This window comes from Melozone crissalis, unplaced genomic scaffold (genome assembly GCF_028551555.1).
Source record: "Melozone crissalis strain CALT ecotype California unplaced genomic scaffold, PUWL_Pcris_2 ptg000002l_1, whole genome shotgun sequence".
Classification (NCBI taxonomy): Eukaryota; Metazoa; Chordata; class Aves; order Passeriformes; family Passerellidae; genus Melozone; species Melozone crissalis.
This window is the reverse complement of record NW_026535780.1, coordinates 7,355,157-7,377,019: the sequence shown is the minus strand read 5'-3', so window position 1 is coordinate 7,377,019 and position 21,863 is coordinate 7,355,157. Positions and strand designations below refer to the sequence as shown.

General features: G+C 40.6%; 1 protein-coding gene across 1 annotated transcript in view; it reads left to right on the top strand.

The window, feature by feature from the left end:
* TG (thyroglobulin) overlaps positions 1-21,863 on the top strand; it is a 148,927-nt gene that overhangs the window by 111,391 nt on the left and 15,673 nt on the right. Inside the window, exons 42-45 of the mRNA XM_054273266.1 lie at positions 6,635-6,799; positions 7,582-7,749; positions 16,336-16,517; positions 20,616-20,723. Of these exons, the coding sequence (XP_054129241.1) occupies positions 6,635-6,799; positions 7,582-7,749; positions 16,336-16,517; positions 20,616-20,723 (623 nt within the window). The remainder of the gene's footprint in view (positions 1-6,634; positions 6,800-7,581; positions 7,750-16,335; positions 16,518-20,615; positions 20,724-21,863) is intronic.

The following is a 21,863-nucleotide window of genomic DNA, read 5'->3' as shown; positions in this document are numbered from 1 at the left end:
GTTATATTTTATTGTTTAGGACCATCTTGCTTTCTTCAAATCACAAGGATGGGACATGCATGTCCATTAATGGCATTCACTAAATTTATGAACAGTGTGTCTAGAATTACTAAAATATCATGGATTAGGGGATGTCTGCAGGTGGGAATAGGCAGAGCCTTTTCCCAATTCTTCTTACCACCTTAAGCCTCAGGCTGCCTCTGACAGTCTTTGTGCCTTTATAAGAAATAAAGTTACCATTCTAAGATGCACTTGGGAATGGGACAGGTGTCAGACTTAGCAGGAGAGATTGGTCACACTTAAGGAGAAGTTGGACTTGCTTGGTAGAACATGATCTGCTGGAAACACAGTAAATCTCAGACGCTGTTTGTATCGCGCTTGTAGAGGAACAGATGACTTTGCAGTGGAGGGTGGTAGATAGAATTCTCCATTTGCCTGTCATTTCTGCCTGTTGCTGGTGGCTGGCTGCTCCTGTGCAAGGATGAGAGCTGATTTACCCTTTCTGTGCATTTAGCTAATACCTTGTGTCAAATAGGATAATTGATAATTAGTGTATATGTCTAAATGGAAGAAAGTGCTTGTATGAATTAAGTAGGACTTTGTATGTCATCTTAGAAATATTCATATCCTGTTATTCAAGTCACTAACCTGACACAGGCACTCTGTGACTCACTTGTGAGAGGAGCATTGTCCTTGCAGGGCTGCCTCTGATGTCAGCAAAGAGGGGTTTGCAAAGGAAAGAAATTTTCCTTCTTCAAAGTGTTATTTTTGATATAAGAGAGAGAATCCTTGCCTTCCTCCCATTTTTATATGGAAATTACAGTCTAGTAGACAATTATGGAGGGAAAGATGTTTCTTTCTCAGTTCCCCCTTCCATTGCTGGACTGACCTGACCATTCCCTGTTACACTCCCTGTGCTGGTGTTTGCCAGGTGTCTGCCAAATGTCTTCTTAGCTGTGTCAGAGACTCCCTGAGCTGTTTCCAAAGCTTTCTACTTCTCCAGGCTCCTGAAGTCAGACTTCATGAAAGCCTGGAAGAATTACATTAATGTCATCACATAGAGCCCTGCAGCCTCGGTATCCTGTAAGCACTGATCACTATGCAGAATTGGTTATCTAAGGAAAAACAATGAAGGGTACTGAAAAACAATCCTGAAAGAAAGAAGCAAATAGGGTCCAAATTGATTCTGAAAATAGTTTAATTCCAGTCTGTTAAAGAATAATCTCCTGAACTCATTGGGAAAGTGAGTCAGTGGTTGTTTAGTTGCAGCTTGCTTATTTTTGCAGGAAGGAAAAACAGGATTTAAATAGTATCTTTAATCTGGCATCAACTAAAACTGAAGGCACCCTCAAACAGAAATAAGGTTCTGTTGCCTGTCCATGAAGTTATTATCCTTAAGCACAAACTACCAAGGAGAAGGCTGTGGTATCTGTTTCTCTGTGTCTCTGCGCCCAGCTTAAATGCTTCATGCAAGATCAAACACAAGCCATGTTTTAAAGGATAGGAAGCACTTGAGCTCAGCAGTCAGGAAATGGAAGAGCCCTGGCTATCCTGGAGGTCAAACCAGATGGTCTGACAGATACTTCTGGCTGGGAACTGTGTGCATCTGAGCCTGGAGAGTGCCTATTTTTAACAAATAAAATATTGCTGTGCAGCTGGCTCTTTTGGGAAAGTAGAATTCTCAGGACATTTCCTTGCTCTGACTGTTTGCATTAGATGTCTTTTGATCTCATTTTTGGGTGGTGTTACTGTAATTGCTGTTTGCATTGCCTAGAGCATGGTTCAGAGCACACAGAAAGCCTGCTCTGGCTGCAGCCATCAGAGAAACCCCCTGCACTTGCAGGGAGTGCGTGCGTTGAGGGGACAAGAAAGAATTTCATTTTCAAGTCAGTTTGGGAGAAAACATGAGATCGTGATGTAAGGAGAGGAAGCTGCGTTTGGGTTTGCAGAGTGTGGGTGATAAAATCTAGTTCCCGTGAAGTTTCTAATCATTAGATGTGTTCTGAATAATTTTTGAAACATTCTGCAGAAGCGAGCTTCCAAGCTAAATGAGGAATCAAAAGACATTCAGCACTGCAGCTTATATGGCAATTGTCTTTTCCAGATAGGTTGTGAGGCAGGTACAGAGTACAGTGATAGCACTGTGGTGGGTTGACTCTGGCTGGACACCAGCTGCTCACTAACCTGCTCTGCCCTCCTCAGCTGGCACAGGAGAGAAAATAAAGTGAAAATCTCATGGGTCAAGATAAGTACAGGGAGAAATCACCTGCTGGTTACCAGCACATACAGGGAAATTAAACTAATTTATTTTAATTAGTTTAATTTATTACCAACTAAACAGAACAGAATAATGAGAAGTAAAGCATGATTATGGCCATCTGGGATTTTCCATTCTCACTCTTCCTCACAACACTGCAATTATTTCATTTAGGGTCCCTCACTACCAAAACATGGGCACACAAACCAAACAGATGTCCATATATTCTATTTAATCATCTCATCAGAACAGCAGCAAGAGCTTGTGGAGGAAGAAGTGGGATGGCCAGGATAGCACCAATGAAAGTTTTTTGAGCTCTGATGTCCCAAAAGAAAAGTTTGCAAGAGGCACCAGCCCCAGCTCAGCTGGTCACAGCCTGATAACAAAGTGAGAATTCACCTTCATATAATACTGATTCATCAGCTTCTCACCATTGTGAACTGCAACATTTCCTGGTATCTGAATTTCTACTGTGTATCTGAGCCTCTAATATTGAAAAGAGAAATTAAGAAATGCTGTCAATGCTTCTGGTCCCTGAACTAAGTAGTACCCAAGGCTTTGACTCCCATTTTCATTGCCATCACTTGTCCAGTAGGTGCTATTGCTCAACACTGTAAAATTCCTCCTATTCCTATGAATTTTGGAGAGCAGAGTAAGGATGCTGTTGTGGGTTGTGTAAAACAGCTGCTACTGCTTCTTCTTTCAAATCCTTTCAACTGGGTTGATGTCAAAAATGTCAATGGAACTTCCTCAGTCTACCCCTTCCCCCTTGTTGTTGGTTTGTCTGCAAGGACAGCTAAAACAAGAAGTGTGTGCGGCTTCAGTTCCCTGTAAATCACTTCTAAATGATGCTCCAGTGATGACAAAGTGACTATTGACTACAATTTTATTGTATATGTCATTTTTAGAGGTTCACTTTCAATAAACAACTCTGCTGGAACAGCAAAGATTTCACTTGTTAGTTTTAAAAGTGAATTTTTTAGCTCTTGTGTCCATGGGTACAGGAGAATTCTTGGAGAATTAAAAACCAGAGGACTAACAAAAAGAACACAGTGTTTGTTATTCTTGAGCTGATCTCATGATTTTTGGTTTTCTGATTCATGATTCTGTCATGTTGATGGTAATATGGGTGTCATGTAATGGAAACAAACAGGCCCTCCACTATTTCTGCTTCTGCCTAAGTAGTACTATTTTTTAAACTACACAAGTCTTCCATTATTGGTTTCTGGGACTAATCACACAAATAAATTATAGTTTTATAGGAAAAGAGGGTACTGCTAAGTGAAGCTCTGTTATTCTCTCTGTCCTGAGCCAAACCTATAATGTGAATTCAGTGTTTAGGGAAGATTTCTGTTTAATGTGAAAACTGCAAGCTCAAAAAAAGAAAGAAAATTAGTTCTAGGCAACACCAGCTTCTATGCTCACTTATTTTTTCCTGAAGGTTTTTTTTTTACAATAATGAAGAAACAGTGACCCTGAATTTTGATGTGCATTTGTAAAGCAGAGAACTGGTACAGTTTTGCTTGCATAACTTCTGCTCTAAGAGAAGTCATGTTTCTAAAGCCTGGAACATATTTTGGATGCACCTTGGAAGGAAACATAATGGTATTGTTTCTAAATACTCTTTGAATGATGCCTTGTGTTTCTCTATCCCCTGCTTCCAGTCCTAGCAAAAATTAAACATGGTTAAAAGTAATAGATTCCGCATCTCTTTCCAACTCCAAAGATTTGGTCTCTTTCAAACCCCAGATGCAAGACTTGATTCCTGGATATGGCTGTTACTAAAAAAAGCAAACTGAGGAAGTGGCATTTAGGTGGAAAATGGAAGAAAAAGTATACAGAATTAACAGCAAAAAGAGCAAATAAACCTGTTGTAACCACTCACAGAAAGAAGAGAAAATATCCACAGCAAGATTGAGGCTCCATCAAGCTCTCCTCCCCTCAGAAATGTATTTGCAGAAGTTTGGGCGTTTTGTTTTACTCATTGAGCTTTGACTGTACCTACTGCCAGCCCATACATGTCCCATGCTGTGACATGAAGATTTGCCTGCCCAAGCTTTTAGTTCTGCCCCTGCAGTAGAGAACTTGGGGGACAGTTCTATTCAGAACCTTTGCAGTCTTTGTTTTGCTCAGTACATGATCTCAGGGCAATCTTTCAGGTTGTAGATATCTGAGACAGGGAAACTTTGCACAGCTTGTAAAATCTCCAGGAGGAAATGTTTTCAAAATCAAGTACACACAAGGATGTTTTGCTTGGTCCCAGTGAATTTTTGGATTCCATATATCATCTGATTTCAGTACTCTTTCCCTACCAAACTTGGCCTTTTAAGACGGCAACTTCAGAATTTCCACAGAAACAGACACTTTCAAAATTTGTGAGACTTTTGGAGTTTAGGGAACTGAAATCCTTTAATTTTTTATTATTTTGTTTTAAATTAATACCATTTGGAGGTAATGGATACTTGATAAAGCATGCTGAGCATGTTCAGATCTGATGTGGAAGAATATGTTTGCCAGATTAGTACGTAAATATTGTGCAGTCCTGGGTTTCATTTTTCTGCAGTATTGAGTGGGCTCATAATTCCTAACTCCTCATGAAATGCAAGGAAGTTCCTTTTCTGAGTGAAGCTGATGTGGTGTGTTATCCCTTTCTAGTCTCATTCATCATTGCTCTGATGAACATGTACTTCCAAAGGCCAGGTTAAAAATACATGGTTCTCACTCCATGTACTGGGAACCCACCCACAGACAAGATACTCTCATCAAAGATATTTTTTTTTCTCTCTCATGACCAGCTGAGTCAGTGCACCTAGTCAGCAGCTGGCAAATATCTTGCCTTACAAACACAAAATAGGCCACTGCAAATCCTATGAGAGAATAAAGCCCATTGCTCACTTGAGTTCTCATCTAAATTGAGTGCTGAAGTGAGGAATAACACCAAGTGGTGCTTATTTCTTCTTCTCTAGTTCTTTGACTCTCTAAAACTCAAGATGGCTGTTACAGTGGCCCAGATTAGAAAATTAGGTTTTTCCTTTGCTTGTCTGCAACCATTTTCATCTCAATCATTAGGCTAATAACAGTGCTTGTTTTCCAGATCTGTTAAAAAAGAAGAGAAACCTTTTAGGAGGGTAGTATGACTGGAAATTCTGCATGCAGTGAACTAAAAAGATTGTCTCTACTCTCAAACCCAAAGTACCTTTTTCTCACTATTTTTGGAAATCAATTTCTCCAGTTGTGAGCAATGGAACCCCATTAGTATCAATGGCTCTGCTTCTTTGAAGTATAAAAAAATATCATGGGTGCTGGCCAGGGCTTCACAGAGTTCTTTGGGTTCAGAGGTTTGAGACAATTTCAATTTAAAGATTTGCCGATTGGTTTTTGTTTCTTTTTAACTTGTAGTTATGCTTTGAGCAAATTCAGTAAGAAGTATGTTAACCAGTTCAATAGATCGAGGTCTATCATATCATGCATCTGGGTTGTGGGGTGTTATAGAGGACAGAGCTAATTTTAGCAGCTATTATCAGTAAACTGATGCAAATGTTTGGAAATTAGTCATTGGAACCATGTCAGAGCTATTCCAACCTTTCTGTTCTAGGTCAGATCTTATCAGATTTAAACTAATTCATCTGCATTTGCAACAACTAGTATTCATGTTTACTCAAAAACATTGTGCCATTCTTTCTTGTGAAGAACATTTGCTATGTTGGCACAGCTGTAGCAAGAATACGGAGTCTGGGGTAGAGACTGGAGCCTGTGCTCTGGTTTTGATCTTCATGCTCTGGTTAATCTTCTGCAGTTTCCTTTTGTTCCTACTTCCTCAGTTCATAGCACCTCCAGACCCTCACTGCTCCCTGTGCTAGTTATCCTTGGTTTCTAGCTGAAGTTGATTTACACTCAGTGGGAGTACTTAGTGCTCATTTGTCCTTGTACCAGCATAGTCCCAAGGTAGAAATAGCTCTTCTTTATGGACATCACAGCTGCTCTCTGTTCTTGTTTTTCAGAGCTTTGATAAAACTCTATTTTGTCTTCTCTTGTAAGATGGTGTCTCCATTCCCTCACATCACCTAATTTATATCTTTTCCAGTCTTAATATTTCTCCTTCCACCAAGGTTTTCAGAAAGATTTGTGATGTGATTTGGTTAGAGACATAATATAGATACTTAGAGCTTTTCCAAAATAACTGTGGCAGAGCTGGAAGCAGCCTAACTGACCCTTCACCCCTTTGCTTTGATCTTTAGAACTTGCTTACTTTAATTTAGATACCAGGGTTTTACGTTCTGCAGGTGGAAAGATTTTTCTTCTCATCTTTTTTACCTGCACCAGGGAACCAGGTGTTCTGACAACATATATTGACTGATATTGTGGATTTTTTTCTAGGGAGGCTCAGCTTTTTCTCCAGCATCCATAATTACTACCGGGAGGGCACAGACCCAAGCAGCAGCCCTGGCTGAAGATGTGGGATGCCCTTCATCCACCAGTGAGGAAATTGTAGCCTGCCTTCGTCAGTTGCCTGCCCGTGTCCTCAATGATGCTCAAACTAAGGTACAACATAGCAAACCAAATGCTATTGGCAAGAAATCAAAAATTTTCCATTCACACAAAGCTGTGAGAGAGAAACCATAAAAAATAATTTAGTCTGAATCCTTGTGAAAGAGGAACTGGACTATTTTTGGTGGAAGGAAGTTGTTGTCCATGACATCCAGCTCTGAGCTATGAATAATCACAATTTGATTCTCCTTTATACTAAATTCCTTTTGCACTGCTTTAATCATGTCTTCTGAAATAAATCTAAAAAACTGTTTTTTCCCTGCTTTCAGTTCCCTCTAGCCTGCCCCTGGGTGTTACTCCACTCAGAGTCAAATGTCTGCAGCTTTAATAACAGAACTTACGCAGAAAATGAAGCAGGATGGGATGTCAGTGTTCAGTGTTTGAAGTGGGAGGCTTGTGAAATCTGCAGTATAAATAAATCTAGAGATGGATCCTTTACCCACAAATTAAAACACCCACCTGCAATAAATTTTCCAATGAGGACCAGCATGGAGTCAATCCCTAGTTTAAAAAAAAATTTTTATGACTATAAGACCATCATTTCTCTTGGCCTCTTCAGTTTTTTTCACCTACTGTGACTGTCAGCAAAATCATTGTTTCCTGCCAATGATGAGTTTGCACTTGTATTACCTGGTCACTTGTTCACTTGAAGGGAATCAATCAGTTCAATTAAGCATAAATAAAAAAGAATTTAAAGGGTAAGCTGAATTAACTGCACAATTCTTGCTCTTTGTTTTTTGGTTTTTTTGTTGTTTTTTTTTTTTTTGCCAACGTAGCTGCTGGCTATAAGTGGCCCATTCCAGTACTGGGGTCCAGTGATGGATGGAATTTACCTCCAGGAACCTTTGGCTAAAGCCCTGCAGCGCCCTCGGCTTCGGAAAATAGATCTGCTCATTGGAAGTGCTCAACAAGATGGTCTCATCAGCAGAGCCAAGGCAATTAAGGTAGGAAGACACTCACTGGTAATGAGCTGATGGCATCACTGTGATTACAGTAATGACTGTAATCACATGCAGCCTGGAGAGATGCTTTTTGATTTCTACAAGTTGTGAATTATGCTCCACAGAAATATGCAAATGCATTGTCCTTCTCCAGCCACTCTTGATCAGAATGACTAATGACATAATAATATGTGTTGATTAATATTTCTGTGGGAGATACAAAATGGTAAGAGACCAGAAGTGATTTAGCATTTATACCCTACTGTCTTTCAAATCCTATTTATATTTCAATCTCAGTAGTATCTCACAAAGATGGAAGCATCTTAACTACAAATTTCTTCACTGTGCAGCAGGATTAAATCAGCATTTTGAGGTTTTTTAGCAACTTTTTTTCCTTTTCTCTCCTAGAAGTACATTTTCTTGTAAAGATGATTCTGAGTATGGACTAGGTGTTATAAGGAGCAGCACTGGCCTCATGTGTGGTCTCAGGTTTCCGGACAGAAACTGGTGAAAACGAAAAGAATTTCATCCATGCTATACTGTCTGTTGCTACCTTGAAACAGGAGTGTTGCAATACTTCACCTCTTAGAAGGCACTGAAATGCCATTTCCAGCTTCTCTTTGCTGGTAGCCAATAGTACATAGACCAATTTAATTCAGAATTAATGGCCTACCTGAATTAAAGTTCATATTACTTGTTTACACTCTGTCAGACATTTCTTGCTCTTTTTTCATTTCTTTTTCGGAATCAATTTCAAGAGAAAGTCATAAGAGAAAGGTACAGAAGACATAGTGTGATGCTGGAGGCCTGCAGATAATAATCAAGGCCCTCTGAGAGTGGAATAAACCTCATTGACCTCATTATAAGTCCTGTGATGAAGACAAGGAAGTGAAATTCTTTCCTTTACCACTATTTCTGCATATGACAGTTGTCTGCAAAATTGAGATGAAATTCCATGTTGTATTAAAAATTTTGCAACAAATCATGGTGTTGATGAAGGGCACAAGTGCTAAATCCCACTGTCAGATTGAAATGAAAAGAAAAACACTTGCAACTGAGAGTTCAGTAGAAAAATGTTGCCTGTCCAAAAATAAAACTGGAAATATCTTTTTTAATTAAAGGCTTGCAGAAAATAGGATTGGAAGGGAACTCAGTAAGTTGGTGCAACTCAACTGTAAGAAAGGATCATATCTACTGATGGCTTTTTAAAATTTCTCTCTATTTCTGTTTTCCTGTGGCTTCAGGCTTTTAGGACTTAGGGGAATATGAATGCTTTGACCAGTCTGTATTCCTGTCTGGGTTGTTTTCTTAAAGGCCTGCTGCAAGGTTGAAGTTTCCTGATTTCTCCCTTGTCGACACAGTTAGGGTATTAATTGTTGGGAAGCTGTAATGCTCCTTCCATCACTGAGCTACTTATAAAGATGCAATCTCCAGGTCCTCAGCAGCATTTCTGTGTGCTGGCCATGACCATGTATGGTTGCTGTCAATCTGATTATGAAGTCCTGAACAAGCCACAGACGTATTTAGCTACAGCGACAAAATCTAGTGCAGATGGTGGTTGTTACTTGGAAGTCTGTACCCCATTTCCTCTGTCATAAATGTCATGAGAGATCTTTAACCTGTGCTAAATGTCCTCTCTCCACAACAGACCTCAAAGAAGGATTTGAGACAATCCACACTGTATCCCAGTCATCTACGTAATTAATATTAAGGGTTCCTTTGAGGTAAATCTCACTTGCACCTCTCTAGGAATGGCCAAAGCTGGTTTTATGGGTACACTAAGGAGTGTGGGAAGGCTTAGCTGATGGACAGAGCACTGAAATGAACTTGGGAAACCAAAGCATAATTACTAATTTGCCTTTAACTACAACCTAAGTATTTCATCTGTTCTAAAAAGAGGGAAGCAAACCTCCCTGGGGTAAAAATTCACCTATGGCTGTGCTCCTGCTCTGCACAGAGAAGATCTCTGGATGTATTTCAGTGGACAAACACAGCTGAAAGGTGCTCTGGCAAGCCTATGGAATTGGCAAAGTCCTATTTCAGTAGACAAACACAGCTAAAGGTGCTCTGGCAAGCCTATGGAATTGGCCAAGTCCTAATTTCCATCTTTAGGATGGCTGATGTCAGTGTAGACAGTGCAAAGAGTGAGGGGTAAAAACATTTAACCTCTACTGGCTTGCTCCACCAGTTTCTGTGAATAATTGTGCTGGGCAATTCTGTCAAGGAATTGTTCTCTTAGTCCTGATTTCTCTTAGTACTGATCCTGTAAATGGTAAGGAGACACTTTGAGCCATTTGGATGCAAGCTTGAGACATAATGCAAATCTTATCACCTTAGACTGAAATTGCATGCAAGTGTTATAAACTCTTTGCACTCTTCCCATAGAAGTGAGAGTGAAACTCTGGGCTGCAACCAGACCAGAAAATCCAGTTGGCACCATGTTGTTCCTTGGGATCTCAGTGGCCTTGGGTTGCTCTGGGTGTCTCTCTACTCCCACTGCAACACTGTGCTTGTGCCTATTAAGGTCTTTACTATGAAAAATGAAACAGAAAGACAGAAGGCACCATTTATGCGCTAGCTAAACATTTATCTTCGATTTGCTCACAATTAAAGGCTGAGATCTCTCAGTGATGTTTGCAGCAGAGAGTATGCTCATGAAATGTCCATTTTATAACATTCACTGAAATGCTTATTCTTGTGAACTGAGTCAGATTCATCACTTCCTGGAGCACTTCCTCCTCATCCCCAGTGCAGCAATTACAAGGTTGAAACTAAGTGGGAAACAAAGCAGAGTTTGTTAAGGGAATGGCAAGTGGTACCATAATGCACTATTATGTGACATATGGAGTGGTTAAGCCTGAACCCATTCACTGCAATTCCCATGGCACACCTTCAGGGATTATTCGCTTTGAGCAGTCATAGATTAGGACAGCTGAGCAGAAATCTCTAGAAATGCTGATTTCAATTCCCAACTGGACAAAAATTTTATCCCTGTCCTATATGTGATGGTCAGGTGGGAGGACCTAATGGTCTTAAATTTATGAATTCACTCATGCCTTCTCTATGTCTCTGTTTATCTCTGTCTACTTATGTTATGGAGGTCAGTATGTGGAGGTCAGGCCCACTCTGTGTCCTCCATATGTTAAGCACCAATGTGTAATCTCCACATTGCAAGGATTTAGTTGAAAGACTGAGGTTGTATTTCATGTATTTCCTTTCTTTTTCTTTCCCTCCTTAGTACAATCTAGTTGGATGCAGAACTCAAATCCAGGACATAAGGGAGTGGGTAGATAAAAATCTAGTTTATTTACCTCATGCAAGCAAACATCTGTGCAGAATAGAACTACCATCCTGCAATTTATTGCAGTCAGTTAATTTCTTTATGGAAAATGTATTCAGCAATATACAACAGGTGATAGATATGTGTATATTTGTTGTAATGACCAGGGAGAAGTGTCTCCATAAATGCCATCAGTGAGGAGAATGGGCTGAACTCTTTACTTCATATTGAAATTAGTTAAAAATCTTGGAAGACTCTGCTGAATGGTGGCAGGTCTTTCACTATCTTTTGTAACAGTGTTTGTCAAAAGCCATTTAAGGCCTGAGGTCTGTACATACACTGTTAGCATTATTGCCATGTCAGTTTGTTAAAAAGTACACTTTGACCCTTAGAAGATGTAAATATTTGATCTACCTACTGCTACAATTTCTTTTTAAATAAAACACTGGGCCAGTTCTACTCATATGTTCCATAAGCTATCCTGCAGCAACAAGAACAATAAGCAGTATTTAACTCATTATTTAGGCAATATTTATGATGTTTTTGAATCATCAGAAGAGTAGAAAGGAGTGCATGTGCTGCCTTTAAATATTTTCTTAAATAATTTCTTAGAAAACTTGTCTATAACTCTGAGCCAATTCCCAATGCTTCTTTAAAGTTTAGCAAAATGTAAATTATTTTGTATGATGTGCAGCTGTTTCTATTAATCTGGTAGCAGCTGTTGTACCTACTATGATTTGAAAATTGTTCTTTGGTCATTTATTTTCTAATGGGAACATATGTTGGACATGGAAAATCAGTTGAATTGAATCAATTTCTGAGAAGTTAAAATATTTTGTCTTTTTCATGTTTAATGAATTTTATTTTGAACATATTACTTTGGTTTTGGCTATCATGTTTAAGTCAGATGTTTAAATTATACTGTAGCCAAATTTCTCAAAGCAATGCTTGAGAAATTGTTTCAGGTTGTGCTCTTTTAGTGCTGTTTGAGGGCTGAAAATTCTTGCCATCTTACAAATGCTAGTTCTGTTTATCATTCATCTCTGCCTGTTGAGCCCTCTTTCATCTGAGTCAACAGCTTGACAGCTCCACAATATTAAAAATTATTGCTGAGAAAACTGAAAAATTGCAGAGTTTTGAGGGCATTTTGAAGACCACTGAAACCTATTCATAGGCACAGGTAGTTTTATAGAATTGTAGAACAGAATCATGGAATACACCGAGTTGGAAGGGATCCTTCCAGATCATTGAGTCCAACTTGTGTCCCTGCACAGGACAGCCCAAGAATCACACCTTGTGCCTGAGAGCATTGTGCAAACACTTCTTGAAATCAGACAGGCTTAGTGCTGTGCCCACTTCCCTAGGGATCCTGTTCCAATGCCCAACCATCCCCAGGGTGAAGAACCATTCCCTGACATTTAACCTAATCCTCCCCTGACACAACTCCAGGCATTCCCTTGAGTCCTGTCACTCTTCACAAGAGTGAAGAGATCAGTGCCTGCCTGTCCATTCCCCTCACAAGGAAATTGTAACTGCAATGAGGTCTCCCCTCAGTCTCCTTTTCTCCAGGTTGAAGAGACCTAGTGACCTCAGCTGCTCCTCATATGCCTTCCCCTCCGGACCCTTCACCATCCTTGTGACCCTTCTTTTATTGCTCTCTAGAAGCTTAATGTCTTTTTTATATTGTGGTGCCCAAAACTGCACAAAGTCCTTGAGGTGAGGCTGCCCCAGTGCAGAGCAGAGCTGGACAATCCTCTCCCTTGCCCTGGCAGTTCAGTGTCATTGCCAAATTTCCTTTGAGTTCTGTGCCCAGGTCATTAATGAAGGTGCTGAAAAGAGCTGGGCTGAGGATGGACCCTGTGGAACCCCACTAGGGACCAGTCACCAGGCTGCTTCACCCCATCCCACACCCTTTTGGTGCCTGACCTGTGATTCAGATGTTCACCAATCATGTATCACAGCTACTCAGGTGAAAGCTGGACATTTTGTCCAGAAGGATTTTGTAAGAGACAATATCAAAAGCTTTGCTGAATTCCAAAGAGATTACATCTATTGGCTTTCCCTGATCATGGAAAAGTGGGTTGCCTTGTCATGAAAGGAAATCAGGTTTAATATGCAGGACTTTCCCCTCATGAAACTGTGCTGACTGAGACCAATGGCAGTGGTGTCTTTCAGGTGTTTTTCAATACCTCATAGAATAATCTTCTCTATAACTTCACCAGGCACTGAAGTGAGATTGACAGGCCTGTAGTTTCCTGGGTCTTCCTTGTCCTTCTTGAAAACTGGGACATTGTTCACCAACTTCCAGTCAGCTGGGGCCTCTCCTGATTCCCAAGACTGCTCAAAAGTCATTGAGAGAGGCTTTGGAATGACATGAGCCAGCTCACTTAGGATTCTCAGCTGAATCCCATCAGATCTCTACAGATTCCTACAAGTCCCTGTAGAGTTGTAGGGATCCATCTGGAGCACAGATCCCACACAATTTCAGAGTCACCTGGGAGTTCATCATTCTCACAGTCGTGGTGTTCCAGCTCAGGGCACTGAGGCCCTCATGGCCCATCATCAGTGTTGAAGTCAGAGGTAAAAAATGGATTGAACATCTCTGCCTTGTCCATGTCCCTCTGGGAGAACTGACCATCTTTATTCAGGAAAGGGTCCATGTTGTTTCTACACTGCCTTTTTTCATTAATATATTTGAAAAAAAAGCTTTTTATTGCCCCTCAATTTCCTGGCAGTTTCACCTCCACTTGAGCTTTGGCCAAATGAATTCTCTCTCTACAGTGGCAAGCAGCATTTCTGTATTCTTCCCATGTCACCTGACCTTGCTTCAGCTGGACCTATACCTTTCTTTTTTGCCTTATTTCCAAGAGAAGATCCCTGTCCAGCCAAGCCAGGCTTCTGCCTCTTCTCCTTGACTTCTGACATTAAAACCCAAGGCCAACCACACTGAGTCAGATCAAAGGGCTGCTCAGCACAAAATGCTCTTTTCAGCAGTGGTTAAAAGAGGTTGCTTGTAAGATTAGAGTAAGCAAATCTGGTACTTCTGGTAAAAGCTCCCTAAACCTCTAGCACTTTACAGCTCAGGGACTTCCTATCCTGAACTGATCTTTCTGTATTTAATAACTATCAAATTATTTTGGTTTTAATTTTTTTTTTACTTCAAAAAATCATTGATGAAACCTAATTTTCACCAATTTTTGCCATTTACAAAAACATTTGGCAGGGAGTTCGTCACCTTAACCATACATTGGCGTATGATGGTCCATCTCTTTCTCTGTAATTTTCAACCATAACCTTTATTTGATACTTGATCATTGATGAGAGAGTGATGGATAAGTTCCTAGATTACATAATCAATACCCTAAGGTTTTTTCACTTTGTTTCTCTCTGGTTTAAGTATCTATGACAAGAGTAGAACAAGTTAACAAATCCCTTTTAAAAAGCTAACAAAATGAAAGCACTTCATGAAAGTTTCTTGTATGGGTTGATTCATACACAAGAGATTGGGCTTTGCTCTGCTACAGAAAAGTATTTTTTCTTACACACAACTGTAACCCCAGTCTTCAAATGAGAGATTCTTAATTAAACAATGCAATGCCTCTACTGGTTTGTCGGAACCCAAAGTGATGTGTGCCAAAGCTGTGATGGAGAAATTGCTTTTGAATTCAATGAACTTGCAGTCAGGTCTTCAGTGAACATTTCTCTTTTCTGCAGAAGAATATGTACCCTTTCTGGTTTTAAGCTGAATGATTTTGCAGGCAGGAATGCTGTGCAGTTTCATATGTGGCATTTGTGCACATGAGGTGACGTGTCAGGAGCAAGCTCCCCATCCTTTTTGGAGTACAGCTGTATTACTGAAGCTGGCACCACATGACTCTTTCACATTGCATGGGCCAAAATCCAGCAAAAGAAGAATCTATTAAAAATACAAGGCAAATTGCCAAGATCTTCCTGGACCTTGGGATACTTGGTGGAGTTTTCAAATCCCTCAGAGTCACTTATTCAAAATGCACAGAGTGTTAGAATACTAAGGACAAACTTCACCCTCAGCACATAGGAACTTATTTTCCATCTTTAGTTTCTGTGACTCTACTGAAAAGGTATAATTCCATCTGTACTTTCTGTATAGGGTTGTGGAAAGACCTTCTAGCAGCATGATGAAAACCAGCTGTGGGCCATCAAAATAATATATTAAGTAAAGCATTTATAGTAACTAAACTGGGCAGACACTGGCCTAGTTTGCATCAAATAATATGCAAATAATGCCCAATAATATGCAATAATATGCCCAAAATAATAGAGGTGGTTTGTTAGATCTTTTTCTCTGGGGTTCTTATCCAAGTTTCAGCCAATAGGCACCTGTGTAGTGCCCCTTTAGAACTGACTTGATGCACAGAAAAGTTCAGGGTAGGTTTTTTTTTCATGAAGTTGTTTTGTTTCTGAAATTGAAATATTTTTTTTTAAAAAGGGAGTACTTTCAATGGATAACATAAAAAATTTCCTGAAAGAAAGATGTGTTGAAAAATTCCAGCAGTCTTTAGCTTTGGTAAAAATATGTTTGGGTACAGAAGTTTGGCACAGAAGGTGGTCCTTGTGACATGGGCACTTTGCTCTGGGGAACTTGCCTTTATGTTAGGAAAGGTCACAGATCTCAGGAAAAAGGGCATTTCGCCGTTGGTTTCTCTAAAAGGCCTTAAGGGTTATGAAGTGTGAACATCATGGCTGTTCCTTGCATTGGGAGTTGAAGGAATGGAATTTCTCTTCCAGGTCTAAGGCAGATATTATTCCAGAAGGGACCTCAATATGGAACTTGGAGCAGTCATGTTCCTTTCTAGGTGTTCCCAGAAGAGGCAGAGGGACATAGCCATGAAATGGCCTACACAAGTTTGCTTTCTGGAATTTTCAAAGGAAAAGAACAGTAACTCCCTCTCTCCCCTCTAGTTTTCCTTCATGGAGATCATCAGAAAGGCAGCACTGGACAGACCTGCAGTGGAGGATTGTCCCTGGGAACTCCTTCTGTCAGACCCAGCAGGATTTCTGTACTAGTAGAGATCCATTGCCACAACTTGGTACCTATGATTTGGACCTACTAGATCAGGGTTTCTGTACTATTGTGTGTCCAGAGGAAGCCAATATTTCTCATTGGTGACAAAGCAAAAGTAGGACTGTCCCCTACTCAATCTCCTAGGAATCAGAGATCACAGCAGAGAGGACTTGTTCCAGCAGAGGGAGATCTGAGCCTACATTGTTCCTAAAAAATTTATCTTTTGGTTTTGTTTCTGAATTCCATGTATGCACTTTTTTCTCAGAAATTTGAAGAAAGTCAAGGAAGAGCCAACAGCAAAACAGCCTTTTATCAGGCTCTGCAAAATTCTCTAGGAGGAGAAGAGTCCAACTTGTTCATTGAAGATGCAGCTACGTGGTATTACTCCCTGGAACACTCAACTGATGATTATTCTTCCTTTTCCAGGGCATTGGAAAACGCCACCCGGTAAGAAAGTCATCCTAGAACAACTGTGTGATTGGAGTTGAGCAAGACTTGTTTTGCTTATCTAAAGTGTGCATTTATATTCTGAAAAACTTGAGAAATTCTTATGTAAATGAACAGAAAATGGGGAATGTGATTTCATTTTCTCTGACGTTTCCAATGTCATTGGTAAACAGACATTGAACTGATTTTTATGCCTTGTGAAAAGTTTGACATGTCATTCTAGAACTGGATATTGAGTTCAGAGTACTAATACTTCTTTTTGCATTTTCATGTCATAGATGTCTGAGTTGCTTGCACACTGGGCATCAACAGTTCCTTGAGTTGTCTCATTCCTGTGACAATAGAATTAATGGTCTGCCTTTTATTCCCAGTCTCCTAATTATACAGCCAGATACTTTTTCCTGATGGTAAAATTTGAAAACTTTGGCTTCAGAAATTACAATAATATTTTTTTAATTATGAATAATTATTAATTATTCATAATTTTTTTAAAATTTTAATTTTAATTATTCATAATATTTTTTTAATTATGCCTGCAAAATGCATTTATTCACAGTGTCAGGCATGACTTGAAGCCATTTCCTCTTGCTTGTTCCTTTGGAGAAGAAAGTAATCATCACCTCACTACAACCTCATTTCAGGTAGTTGTAAAGAACAGTAAAATTCTTCCCCTTGAGCCTTTTTTTTCTCCAGGCTGAACACCCCCAGCTCCTTCAGCTGCTCCTCATCAGACTTGTGCTCCAGCCCCTTCCCCACCCCATTGCCCTGCTCTGCACAGGCTCCATCACCTCATGCATGTCAGCAGAGGAATGAGCAACTTGCCTGCAGTAAATGCCATCCTTTGCATTGAAACATTGTGTGAACCTTTGGGAGGTGGAAGTTGAAAACTTCCTGTTTTCTGCCTCTCAGCAAATTCGGGGACTGGAAGTGTAAGTGGAACAGATTTTCCAGAAATGATTCAAAAAATTATTTCCCTATTCTTGTCTCTGCTTTATGAGCAGATTCATTGTGAAAACTCTTCACTTTTCAAATGTGATGTAGCTTATAAACTGGTGACTTGAATCCTAATGGGCCTGTCCAAGATGTTCCACCTGTGTTCTGAACTGAGACATCACAGCTATAGGCTCCTGGTGTCTGCACTCTCAGTGTTTTCTGTCCCACTGTGAGCCTATCCACAACATCTCAGAGACAGGATTTTCCTTTTATTCCTCCATCAGAGCTGCAGAATGTTGCTCTGGGAGAGCCTTAGGGAGCAAGAGAGGAGCAGGAGTCAATATTCTCTGGGAAACATCTGATTCAAAAAGAAGACAGTCCTTTCTGGGTGGTCCAGGTGTGCTGGTGCACTGAGGTCATGGAGGAAACAAGCCAGAGGGTTGTGGGCTGAGCTTTGTGCCATTTATCAACGTACACATCTTGCCACATTTGTCCTCCTTTGTAGCCTTTCCCAGGGATTGGCCTCCCATCACCATGACACTGGGGCCATTGCCTGCAGTACATGCACTGTGGTTCATGGGCATCAAAGACAGGACTTGTCTTCAGTCTCCTTCCATCACCACTGTTACCCCTGGGGGAATATTCTTTAGATCAATGATGTTTTAATTCATAATAAACCACTATACAATTTACATTTTAACCATTCTTCCCACCCAGAGAACCCTCTATAAGGAGCTGTTATAACACAGGGCTGTCACATTTGATCACTGGCATTCAGCCCAGAGCTCAGTGTGGTGCAAACATTGACTTTTGCAAAGCTGCAAGGGCTGGCACACCACATATTTCCGGCAGGAATGGGATACACCTCACATTTCCAGCAGGAGTAGGATACACCTCACATTTCCAGCAGGGATGGGATACACCACACATTTCCAGCAGGGACATAGGGTACACAACACATTTCCAGCAGGGATGGGATACACCACACATTTCCAGTAGGAGTGGGATACACATCACATGTCCAGCAGGGATGGGATACACCACACATTTCCAGCAGGGACATAGGATACACCACACATTTCCAGCAGGGGAACGGGATACACCAGCAGCTCCGCAGGCTCAACAGCTCCTGGGTATAGGGATTACCTGCTCCTTTATGATATGAGGCAAATACCTTGGCCAAGAAAAGAAGTGAATTGTTTATTCCTGGCCAAGCAAAAGGATGAATAGTGAGACAAGGGCATCTGATAATACTTTACTTCAAACACTTTGGAAATTACTCCAGCTACAGCGGGAAGTGAGGTGAAACATTAGGTACAGAATGAGAGTCACCTATATCAGCATATAGGTGATATATGAGATGCTATATCAGCATCACATATGTGGTGGAGAAAACAGGATTTTTGGTTTTTTGATGTTTGGTTGGTTGGTTGGTTTGGTTTCAGGTTTTTTATCTACTTGGTTTTATTTCTTTATAACAAAAAACTTACTACCAGCATAGATGTGTAAGCCAAGAAGAGTTTTATGTAAGGAATTAACTGCTAAAGTTTTAACAGGATTACAAAGTGTGATAAAGCAACATAAGTGGTTGTTATAAACTATATACCTTGTGCAGATTTTGTGGTTTTAAAATAATTCTACTTTTAAATTTGTTTTAGCTGCAATTTTCTGGTATTTTTTCCCAAGTGTAAAATTAGTTTAATTTTCATTTTCTTTCCTTTTTTTTTCCTTTTTAAAACTCTGGTATTCCATGCTTGTAAGAGACAGGCATTTCATTTTTGTGGTTACTATGCATTTAGGTTTTTTTCTACTTCCTCAGAATAGCTGACTTTTTTCCCGCCCACAGAACCAACTGAGAATCCATTTTAAATGGTGAAATGTAACTCAAAGCATTTCTTGAGAGCTGTTACTCTCCCCAGATTCCTTGGGTTTCAAAGACCATCTGCTACTCTAAAGCCCCATGCTGGTAGGCATATGAAGAGCAGTAATTTTTGTTTCATTTGGGTGTTGTCAACCATAACTGTCAAAGAGCCCTGTGGTCAGTGAGCCCAAAGCTTGTGGTCTCACAGATGAGCTTAAAATAAACTCTGCTGAACCAAGATAGCTACCCAAACTGTGCCTTTCATAACCATACCAGTTAAAAATAGCAACATGTTTTCATGCTTCTCTGATGCCGTTTGTTCTTGCACCAGTGGTTTTTTGTTTTGTTTTTTTTAACCTACCAAATCTGAAGGAGAAGCTGCTTTTTCAGATTCACTAAACTGAGAATTGAAACCTCCCAGTTCCTCAGCAGAAATGTTTGTGTGCACTCACCTAGCTAAAGGTATATAAACACCCAAAGCACGTGCTGAGTCCTCAGGCACAGGAAGAACAGGGAGTGAGGGTGCATGTCTATATAATATTGCCTTGAGGAATCACAGGGAGATTTATTGTAGTCAGGTCTCCTCTTCCTGCCCCTCTTGAACCACTCATGTTTCTTCCAGCTACTGCTCACCCCACCTGCCAGCCCCCTTCTTGGGGCAAAGAAAGGTAGGAAGGTTTGGACACATTTGCTTCACTTGTCCCTTTTAGACCTGGTGTTAAATTGACCATTTGACTTCCTCTTGCACTTTTATTGGTTAATCCTTCCCTCCCAGACATATTGCACCAGGAATTCCATATTGATGAGCCCTGGAGGTTATCTTCAAAAGTGGTCTCTTACCTCTTCCTGTTCTGGAAACTCTATCCAAGAAATCACACAGATACAAATTCAGAAATTATATTACTGATCCTTAAACCAGGAAATACATAAGACTCCTTATTAGATGCCATCACAACCTAGAGGTGCCGGAAAGAACTTTAAACTACTATAAGCATGATCCCTTATAAACTAGACTAAAGTGGGATTGGGTTTTTTTTTTTTGCCAGGATATTTCTTATGTGTCAGATCTGGTTAGTTTGCTATCATTGTTCAGCACTCCATAAAACAGCACTTCTAGAGAATTCTAAATAGTCTTGTAGAAGGTGAATGTGGTTTCCTTCAGTCGATTTTAAGAGAGAGATATGAGCTGGTTTGGAAAACTGAAGTAAACTATCAAAACAGAGAGAGACTTGTTGCTTGTGAGGGTTCTTCCCTTTATTCCTTTACACAACTGTGTCTGTCCTCTGCTCCCCCTTTTTTATCAGTGACCAGTTTATCACATGTCCCATCATAAACATGGCGAGCTACTGGGCTGCTGCCTCTCAAGGAAATGTCTTCATGTACCATGTACCTGAGAGCTCCACACAGAGCAGGTAAGGAGATGGATTTTATTTTGTTTCTTGGATTTAGAATCTGTAAAACCAGGGCTGACTGCTTGGGCATGCTGTGGAATGAATGAATAGATGTAGGTATGTCAAATAAACAGTTCAGATGAGCAAAGGAGGGATTGGTCTCTAATAAATTCTTTACCTTTACAGAAATGTTTTTTTCTGAACTGAGGCACTTCCCATTAGACGTCTAAATTGAGTTTCCCCTTTCCAGCTTACTTACCCTGACCAGTTCCAAAGCTGGCCTTTCAGATTCCTATTCTGCATCTGATAAACCTCCCACAAAGAATCAGAATTTGGTCCAAGTCATCAGGAGTCCATGGCTCTCAAGATAAATGGGGTGTCATTTTCTAATTACTCAACATTAATTCAACCTCAATCAATTGAGGTCAGTGCAGTTGTACTCCAGGTGTACTGACTGGCCTTCAGTGTGGATGAGCTCAGGGATTTATTCCTTCCTGTGCCAGCACTGTGACTGCTGTTCTGCAGACAGACTTTCTCATGGGAAGAAAAATATTTTTGCACACAAGCATTGGTGGACTCAGACTCTGTGTCATCCTTCATTTTAGAAGCTTCCTTGAAAGATTGTCAGCAGGACAAGCTGTATTATATTTTAGGCAGAAAGGCCTAAGTGGCTGTGGGAGATGCAATGTCTTGTTGGGCACAGAACAATCTGGTAGGCAGAGGCCTTTCAGGTGACCTTCCCTGGCTTTATTTTAGACCCAGCCTTTCACAGAAGAGGTGCTGATGTTTACAGGCAGTGGTCAGCACTTTGGGCTGCCCTGTGACTCACCAGAGTGGCTCCTGCTCTCACAGGCCTGGTGACCAGAAACCACAGCGACAGTCGCCCCTTCTGTTCCTTGAATCCCCCCACCAGGGCAGGAAAGCACGCAGGGATGATTATCCTCATACTATTTCCTTATGAGGAGGCCATGCTTGTTCCCAGCCCCCTGGACTGCCTCTCACCTCTCTCCAGGAAGGCTTTTTGAGACCTTTTCCTTGTTCTCAGGCTTCCTCCAAAAGGGCTCAGGGGAGGGATGGTGGACTCCTACTGGCACCATTTGATCCTGTGAAGTTCCCTGCAAACTGCCTGGGTTTTTTCCCTTCCTGATAGCATAATGAAAA